A 9,805-nucleotide genomic window follows, 5' to 3' on the forward strand; every position below is an offset into this window, starting at 1 on the left:
TAGAAGGAAAAAAAAAACTGGTCCTGGCTTTCTAATAACGCTACCCTACTTTTTACGTTTATTCTGTCAACTCTCTCTCTCTTATTGGATTGAAGAACCAAAACAATAATAGACAGAGAGAGAGAGAGAGAGCAGAGATGAATAACATGGAGACAGCTAAGTCTGTGTTTGTCCTCCAGTCACAGCCACGAGACAACCCATCTCCTATGTCCATGTGAATACTTTTATATTATACCAAATATTTCATTATTTATAAAAAAAAAAGAATACATTCTCCCAGAACAGTAGACTCAGAAACAACGTATCATTGTTTGATTATATTCTCTTACCAGACCAAATGGAAATATACTTTCCCCATAGTTAAAGCCAATGAGACCAAACGAAACAACTAATCCTTAAGATGAAAGAAAAGGTTTTGTTTCCCATTTTTATTGATTGAACTCAGAGTTTCATACACCACAAAAACAAATAAATAAATGATTGGTATATCTAATTTACAGTATTAATAATCCAAGACCAAGTATAAAACACCCCTCGAAAGATATATATATTTAAGAAAACAAAGCAAAACATCATTTTCACTCCATGGAAGATTATTATCCTCTCTTCTGTTTACTATTCAACCAATGCCAAATCCTGAGTCAGCTGAGTAAAGAAGAGAAGTACACGAATTCAGGTTACAGCAAGCTTAAACAGACCAATGAACATTGCAAAAAAATCCTAACCTTTTCAAATGTGCTTCTTTGGCGGGTCTGTGAATTCACTGGCATCTGCTGAGGTAATTGTCCTTGCCAAGAGCACCAAGCATTCTACATGTTACTTCCAACAATTTCCCTGTTTTGTTTGAGTGACAACAATAACACATTTATTAGGTCAAAGTCAACAATAATACACACTCATGTCTCCATGATTCTCCCCTTAGTTATTAGTATAAATTAGTTTTTCAGTTTGCTAAAAAGCTATCTACATATTTTGCTGACAAACCACCTTGAAGATACCATACCAAACGTGACAAGATGCTTATAGCCAGCTTAGCTAAGAGCTGTGACCAAACATACACACACACACAAAGCCTAACCCTTCTTTGATTCTTGCTTGTGCTTAGTAGTAACCATGGACCAATATTCTCACAAATCTATAGTTTCCTAATAACTCTACCTCTTGCTCGTGGTAGCAGCATCCTGAATTAGCTCAGTAAACTCTACAACGAGCCATTCACCGAAGATCTTACATTCTCGGAACTGGAAAGACTAGAACCATGGCTGTATTGATCTTACAAAACTACTACTCTCAAGACAACTAGTGACTACTTCCATCAGACAAATCATGCATCTGATCAATTTACTAAACTTAAATAATCTAAACTTGCCAAATGTAAACGCAACTATAGGATCAATGAAACCAAAAGACGTACCTCTTCTCTGCTGAACAACTTTCTTAACCGGTTTCTTAACCGATTCAACAGTCTCCTCAACTTCAGGGAACAAAACACCATCAATCCCCTGAACCGAAATCCGACCGTCGGTATAAATGTCAGGATCGAACAAATACGCCGACCTCTCACCGTCACCGAACTTAACCGAACCATCAGCCTCCTTAGCCGCAACCTTATGAGGAAAACGCAGCGTATCGTACTTCACTTTCCCGAATCTCCGAACAGAGTTATACATACTCTCCTCCGTCTGATACTCAGGGATGATGTGGTAATACATAATCTGCTCCGGAGCTCCAGGCTCGCTCAGCTGATCCGTCGTCAGCTTCGCCATGGCCTCGTCGTTAGGAGCGAGAACCGTCAGCACATAACCTTCCGACACCAGACGACCCATCTCCGTCGCGAGCGACGTCAGATTCACGAGAATGTCCGCCATCTCGTTGTAGCCGCCGTAATGCAGCAGCGTGTGGATGAAGTCCTTGACCTGAGCCTCGCCGTCGAAGTGGTGGTGCTTGCCTCCCGGTCCCGGAGCGGGAGCAGGAGCCAGCGACGGACCGGGAGCCATCGCGGATTGGATCGGGAGAGCCGGCGGGGATCCGGCGGGTACCGGAGCGGGTTTTTTCTTGAGACGGTTTGTTCTCGGGTCAACCTCCGGAGCTCCTTCTGGTAATACGGCGGAGATTGACTGGAGGCTACGGCGGCGGTTGAAATCCTCTTGGACGGAGCGAGGGATGAGAAGCCGCTCGATCCCGTGGATCAGTCCATCGGGTCGGGTCAAGTCGTCGGGTCGGATAATCTCAGCCGAATCGACCATCTTTTTGCCGTCTCCTCCTTTGGTCTTGCTCAAATGGAGCTGATCGTTCCCCAGCGTCTCGTGCTTGACCCGACCCGACTCCTCGTCGGGCCAATTGTCCGACCCGACCCGGTTGGGGATAATGTGGAACATGAGGAGCGTCTGGAGAGATTTGAGATTACCTGGCTCGAGCAAGAACCGCTTGAACTCGGGGTCAAGGTCACGCTCCAGAGCTTCGTTGCGAGGGGCGAAGATAGTGATGTTGTGACGACCAACGGCTTCTTCTAGTGTCTGAAGGAGGAGAGCCTTCTCGACGAGCTCGGAGAGTTCAGTGTAACGGGAGTCGAGGAGAGCTACGAGGACGGAGTTGGAGTTGATCTGACCCGACCCGGAGGAGGAAGGAATCTGGTTCTTGGATAATGCAGATGTGGCGGAGAAGAAAAGGAGGGAGAGGATGAGATTAATGGCGGCGGAGCCACCATAGATACGACGATCCATGGAGCTCTGTTAGATCGGAAAAGATGGAACAATAATTTTTTCTCTTTACTTTCTTTCTTTCTTTCTTTTTCTGGGGGGGGGGGGGGGGGTGAAAGAAAGAGTTTACTTTCTTTTTATTTTATTTTTTCTTTCTTTTAGTATTTCTTGAAGTGTCGGCGATGGCAAGTGGAAGTGTGAGAAAGAGAGAGATGAGTTTGGTTGTGTGTCTGTGTTGTTTAGTTTTGGGGTTTTCGACCTTTCGGACCAGGCTGGTTTAGGGCCCCACTCAGAATTTTATAATGTTTGCGACTTTAGCTTTCAACTCTTTTTTTTTCTTTTGTAAGCTAAAAAATTATGTGATTTGGTAAAAAGGAAATTATGCAAGTATATGTGATAATAGTACTTAACTTGAAAGTGAAATTATTGTGAAGAACAATCTAAAAAGACTCATGCGAGTGAATGTGATTGCGAAGCAAAGAGGAACCGAGGAACACGTGGCTTTATAAAAATGTTGTCGGTTTGAGACGTAAACTTCCCATCTAGATACCTACTAGTCTATAGTAAGTTATGCCTTGGGTTTTTGTAAACTTTTGTGCGCGTACGTCCGAAAACAAGAAGCGTCTACCGTGGTTTCTCTCTAATTAACCAGGAAAAAGGTTTTGATATTTGTTTTAGGCCTTCTGGCCCGTTTGGCCCATTTTGTTACAGTCCCGAGGTTTGGATCAGTATGTGAGGGAGTCCACAAATGTATGTCACCCGTTTTCTAAAGTACACATTAATAGTTGTATCTTGAACATTCATCGCCTCTAGTGAGTGCATTACATCCCCTGAAGCCTCTGGGTCTTTCATATTTTCTCACTTTTGTAAAGCTTAGAAACGTGACGTGGCCCTGGACTATCCTCAGCCTAACCATGAATTCAACCATAAGACGACTAGTTATGATTTGAGCAGCAGGGAATCTTCATGATGACACCACCTCGCCTTTATAGCCCAGGTTGCCCGAATTTCACAACAATAGACATGATTATCATTTTTTAGAGTAACATTTTTTCTTTGTTATGTGTGATTTGTTTGGTATATGGAATTTAGTTTGTATATGTTTTACTAGCAAACACGACAAGAAGACTAAATATATAAAATTATGCAATTATATTGTAATTGTACTTGTAATACATGGTTACTCGTTTTATTACTAGAATATAACTATATATAAGATGGAATGGACATTGCAATAGTTTTATACCATGCTACTCAGGATTCCACATTCATAAAATTTATAAAATTAAATAATAATTGTGAGATAGAGTACAAACATAATAAAACGAGTAATCATGTATTAAAAAGTCCATATTCTTAGATAAGAAGAATTACATGATTGATAAATTCTGATTGGAAAATAGGCTTTACTCGACATGAGTTTTATTTAACAGTGAACAAGAAAAAGTATTATTGGAAGACAAAATGAAATACAAAGTTCTCATCACCTTAATGATATTAAAAGACGTAATGCATGGGATTCAACGCATACTAAAATTCATGAAGAAATGTCGCATCACAAGCTGCACATTTCTATTGTAAGACAATTTGAAACTAAACAAAAATGTTATTGTAAGTATAGGTAAAAGAGGAAACAGAAGTTAAAGAGTTCAATAAATATTGGAGAGGAAAGTAGTGGCGTGGTGGTAGGAACTGAGTGAATCAATGTTTAGATACAAAAATCAAAAGGGTCCCCACACTGGAGAAAGTGGTAAAGAGAGAAAAGGACAGTTTACACGAAGACACACACTGTACTCTGGATTCACATGGAACCCTAGTCACTTAACTTTATTCACTTGTTTCACTCAACCTCCTTTATTATTTTACCACCTGACCTGACCTTCTCTCTCACTCTCCCTCTCTAGCTCTAAGCTGTCACACCTACAATATAGCTATAGCACTTCTATATTCTATATCCCACGCCACGCTTCTTCCGAATCTATCGCTGAATTCTTCTCTGGTATCTCACCTACTTAACACGTCTCAGTACAAAACCAACTCTTAACATTTATGTTCTGTGTATTTTAATTAACAGTTTTGATGTGGTTTGTGAATCTTGGGGTTGTGGATGTTGTTATTCACCACTGCTTGAGACCTACTTAGACTATTCATTAGGGTATGTATGCCACGTTCCAAATTCATACACATGCTTTTCTCTACTTCCTCATTAATTTAATAAAATCTCTATTACTTTCTGTTGTTATCATGTGTAAACGCATAGATTGGTGTGTAACCTACACACACAACGTTGCCATGATTTTTGATCCAATCACAGTCAGCTTAAGTTCATGAACCTACAGATTACGCATCTTGAATACGCCATATAAAATTAAACATAGCTTTTGACGATGATTTGACTAGAATATTCTATGGAAAAAAGTATCGTTTGAGTAGAGACTTCACTCATCAGCTAGTGGTCTACTTGTACGGCTAAGCATAATTAACCTGATTCCTCTAAAAAAAGTAATAGAGTTAGACAAATACAATAACATAATACGATCTCGAGTCTTTTGACTAGTTATGATGTGAATTCATTGATCATATATACATTGTGAAATGGGGACGTTTATTTTCAAAATATGAACAAGATCATATGGTATTTGATCAACAACTACATTTCGAACTGTCTTTAACACACTTTGGAATCTAATCGGTTCTTGCAGACGACGCCGTTTCGGCTTATGAAGTGCTTCGCCAGAAACCTCCACTGTTAAATCTGTTCCACATCTCTTTCTCTAAGGCAATCACTTCGTCGTCGTCGTCTTCTTCTTCCTCTGACAAATACATCGCTAATTTATTCAACTCTCCATCGTCTTTGCTCCCTAACGGATGAATAGCGAACTGCGAGCTCCCAACTTTGCACAGCCTCCTCTCGCAATCTCCATTATCCAACAAAACATCCGTCTTCGCTCTCCGTCCTCTCCGCCGCATCATACGACGGATACCGCGGCGGCAGATTGCGCGAGGGGCTTTGTAGACGGCGAAGACCACTAGACTCACCACGCTGCAAGGGGCGCAGCAACACAAGGCGGCGAATCCCGCAGTCGTACCGCCGCAAAACTCCGCCGCCGTGGAACCTCTGCAGCACAGCGGCGGCGTTGATAGACTTCGGCGGAGACTCGGTTGTTTCCCGCCGAGAGACGATTCAGAAGAGCTCGACGGATTCATATATGCCGACCAAAGCCCAAAAAGAAAAGGTAATCAACGCACAAATCTCTCGACCGTTGTCTTCGTCTTCTCCGCTCGTCTCTGCTCAATGTACATCACCGAATCAAAACAAAATTCGAAATTTTCCCGAGAAAATCAGGCATTGAATCCCTTACAGGAAAAAGAAAATGGGAGAGAGACGGACAGACACACAAGAAAGAAGAATCTATTACAAAGAGACAAAACTAGGCGACAGAAAACAATATTTTTCCCGAGAATCTGAAGAGTTTGTTTGGGAAAGAGAGAGAGAGAGTGTCTTGTAATGGTTTTAGCCTTTTAGTCAGTCAGTCTCTCACTCTCTGGAGATTCATTAAAGGCAGAAAGAAATGATTTTGGGTTACTGCTTCGGTTATGAATGTTGCTAACTTGCTAGTATATGAAGACGACCCATGAATCGTATCAATACGTGTATATATATACAACATATTACTAATTTATATCCGTGGATTTATATAGAATTAAGCATTATCTAGTCACATATCTACAGAAAACAAAGTTACCTCAAAGAGGTTATTATGTGTTACATTTAATGTTTGACACTATCTCTAAGAAGGGAAATTCTATATACACTCTTTTTTTGTTGTGATATTTTTCCACTTTTACCTATTTTTATCTCTTTGATTCTTGACTATTCATTCACAGTTGTGTAAATAAATATCATTATTGCGACATTATCATCCCATCAGGATTCTTACTAGCAATTAAAAGATTTCAATATAATGTTAAAACATGCTGACAAGAAAAAAAAAACAATACAAATATTAAAATTAAAATATGTAAGAATATATGTGTGTATTAATCATACTGTTTCACCAAAAAAGTAATGTATTGTCTCATTACATTTTTTTTGTAAATATCTCATACTAATACACAAATATATTACCAAATCTCATTAAAAACACACAAATATAGAGTATAATATGTCTAAAATAATTGCAAATATGGAAAATTAGGGGTGGGCAAAAAAACCGAACTGAACCGAACCAACCGAACTAAACCGAGTTAAAACCGAACCAAATTAGTTATGGTTTATTTCAGTTGGAAAAATTCTAAAACCGAATTAACCAAGTCGAACCGAAATCGAATTCATAAAATAACCGAAGTGCCACTTTTATTGCCAATAATATTTATATTAGGTTCAAAGATAATAATCTAAAATAACTAAATTACACTTTAATGTCTGGTTTTACGTTTAAACATAAAAAATTATTGATTTAGTTATATATTAGATTTAGCTCACATAGTTTATTTTTTTATTTTCACCAACATGATGATTTCAGGACCATGCGTTGATGTTTCAAAACATGATTTCTCTTAAAAGAACTAAACTAAGAAAATCCGATTAAATTTAACCGAAACACAAACCGAACCAAAACCGATCCAACCCGAAGTAAATATGATTTACTTTAACTTAAATTTTTTTAAAACCGAATCAACCAGACCGAACTGAACCCGAACCGATAGAATAACCAAAATGCCCGCCCCTATTGAAAATATTTGAGGCTGGCCTTTGCACCATATTAAAGGGGCATAATATTGTCTATTATTGACAACGGCCCAATTATCTAAAAACAAGAAACAACCCAATTATCTCTATTCGTGGAGGACTTGCATCTATGCCAATCACAATATCTACTTTTCCAATTACTTACCGCTAGACACCTGCTTCTAAACGAAACTTGGATGCTACGACGTTTTCGAGAACCGTGAGGATTATTTCGCCTATATATTGCAGAACGGGCTTGGTGGTTCTTGATGGAAAAACAGTGACACAGAGCGGTCAAGCTGTGTCGACTACTAAGCCATTGCCTTACCAACCACAAGCTGATATATAAACTTAAAAGCTTCTTCTCATCTCACTGATGTAACTTGTATTTCTATTAAGTAAAACCTTTACTTGTACACATATATGTTTCTTGCATTACATGCACGTAACAGATCTAACATTTTGTGGGTCCTTGGAAAGCTGTAAGAGCTGGTTAAGGTGATGAGAAGACAAACTTGAGATAAACATTAGAAAAAACTGTTTTCAGAAAACTAAATAGAAAGTAACAACCAAGATTATTGCCTTCTTAAAGACTCTGTTCAGATCTCTCTAACATTGCTGGAGATTTTGATTAAACAAGCAAAACTGCGTTAATACATCCATCATTCTCTGGATTGTTCGTCACTTGAGCGTATTTCCCTGAAACAGAAACAAATAAGAGAGTTAAGGTAGTAACATCACAGGTTACAATTATGCATATTTTGATCACTTACCCCAGACGACTTTTCCACCTGGTGTAACAAGACCAAGCTCACTCACATTGACCTGCAAAACCCAATTCACATATCAGGCATAGGTGGACAAAGTGAGCACCCAATATATTGGGAGTAAGTTAACTAACCTCAATGATAGTTCCTCTAGTCATGACACCAAGTGAAGTATACATTGGACCGTTGGGATTCTTCTTGATTCCAATAATCTCAAGACAGAAAGTGCATCTCAGCTCAGGGTGAGTAACGTGGGCCTTGGTGAAACGCAGTCCAGAAGGGCGGATGAAACGCTCATACTTTGGTGGCTTCCTTGTGAAACCAGGTCCAACAAACGTAGCTTTCGTAACCATCCTCTTCCACTGTTTTGCTGCAAATAAGGGAACACATTTTCAATACTTGGAAAGTGACAGTCTAGCTACAAAGCAAAACTGAGAATACAGTCTACGGTGAGCGAATAAAAACGTACTTTTCCTCTTCCCAGATCGGATCACTCTGAACATTTCATCTTCAGCCACGGGACGGACCTGGAGAATGAAATGGATTTTAGCTGCCAAGAGTGAAACTTTAAGCTTAAGTGTATACAACAAGATGATGATGATGAAGAGAGTTTTTTCACCTTGGGAAGAGGGACCTCCCATTTCCCAGCTTTCTCTTTCCTCTTTTGCTTAATGGTGTTGCTAAGAACCTACAACCCGAGAAACACATACGATATGTCACTGCATTTGCTTTCCCTCCCCACAAGAATCATCTTTATATCAAACTCGAAAGAGAAACAAAACCTTGGCGCGAGTGGTGTTCTCACGATCAAGAAGATAAGCAGGAACAGCTCCTTCCTGAACATCCTCATCAGCTTTACGCCTTGATGAACTCTCCTCGTGCATTTTTAATCTATTCGTGTCCAAAAAATAAAAAAAAACTTTAACTAAAAGTCTTCTCGGTTATACATTAATTTATTTAATTTTTGACAATTCGATGGCGAGAGCAGTAATCAATAAGAGGAGAAGAATGACTTACGTCTTCTTCATTTGAGCTTTCTCAGCATAGTTTTTCTTGGCAATCATCTTACCCTTTATTCCTATTGACTGCCCAAATTCACACACAAAATAGACAAATTAGGAAGAAAAACAAAAAAAAAAAAGAGTTGAAAAGCAAAAAGAAAAGTGGAAGGAACAAGTTAGAGAGAACATTCTGAGCCTGTTTGGAGCGCTTGTGAACAGCACGCGCCTCCTTCTTGCGCTTGCGCTCTTCGTAATCGAGGCGACGTCCATGCCTCTTCTGGTGCAATTCTATATAATCTCCCTGCGGCTGTTGTTCCCCCAATCAAGCAACATAGATAGATAGTCAGAGATTGAAGAAACGAAAAGGTAAAATCACAATATAATACTCCGCCGGTGAAGAACGAACCATTGTTTAGGGTTTTAGTCGGTGACTGAGACGGGACGGGACGGGACGGGACGAGACGGAGAGAAGATGTTTCAGTAGAGACTGTGAGGTTTAGGGTTTTTATTAAACAGTCGGATCTCGGGTCCTTTTTATCCACCAACAGTTGGATCTTGGGTCTTTTACCTTTCTGTGTTAACTAAGCCCATTGCTTTTAAAGTGGT

At 39.6% G+C, this 9,805-nt stretch overlaps 3 protein-coding genes across 3 annotated transcripts; all 3 read right to left on the reverse strand.

Moving 5' to 3' along the window:
- Nucleotides 1-401: 401 nt before the first annotated feature.
- Nucleotides 402-2,818, reverse strand: LOC108818090 (fasciclin-like arabinogalactan protein 17). Its single transcript, XM_018590953.2, has 3 exons — nucleotides 1,415-2,818; nucleotides 726-834; nucleotides 402-645 (listed from the first exon to the last, which is right to left on the reverse strand). The coding sequence occupies exons 1-2, from the start codon at nucleotides 2,721-2,723 to the stop codon at nucleotides 761-763; spliced, it is 1,383 nt and encodes a 460-aa protein (XP_018446455.1). The 5' UTR covers nucleotides 2,724-2,818; the 3' UTR covers nucleotides 402-645; nucleotides 726-760.
- A 2,433-nt stretch (nucleotides 2,819-5,251) lies between these two features.
- Nucleotides 5,252-6,295, reverse strand: LOC108816537 (uncharacterized). Its single transcript, XM_018589109.2, is given in 1 exon segment — nucleotides 5,252-6,295. A coding segment is annotated over 1 exon segment (522 nt). The 5' UTR covers nucleotides 5,907-6,295; the 3' UTR covers nucleotides 5,252-5,384.
- Nucleotides 6,296-7,952: 1,657 nt separating this feature from the next.
- LOC108816000 (uncharacterized) lies at nucleotides 7,953-9,745 on the reverse strand. Its single transcript, XM_018588552.2, has 9 exons — nucleotides 9,606-9,745; nucleotides 9,387-9,506; nucleotides 9,216-9,283; nucleotides 8,981-9,089; nucleotides 8,818-8,886; nucleotides 8,668-8,725; nucleotides 8,333-8,568; nucleotides 8,205-8,256; nucleotides 7,953-8,130 (listed from the first exon to the last, which is right to left on the reverse strand). Exons 1-9 carry the CDS (start codon nucleotides 9,606-9,608, stop codon nucleotides 8,063-8,065), a joined length of 783 nt encoding a protein of 260 aa, XP_018444054.1. The 5' UTR covers nucleotides 9,609-9,745; the 3' UTR covers nucleotides 7,953-8,062.
- Nucleotides 9,746-9,805: the final 60 nt, after the last annotated feature.

Source organism: Raphanus sativus, chromosome 7 (genome assembly GCF_000801105.2).
Source record: "Raphanus sativus cultivar WK10039 chromosome 7, ASM80110v3, whole genome shotgun sequence".
NCBI classification, from domain to species: domain Eukaryota; kingdom Viridiplantae; phylum Streptophyta; class Magnoliopsida; order Brassicales; family Brassicaceae; genus Raphanus; species Raphanus sativus.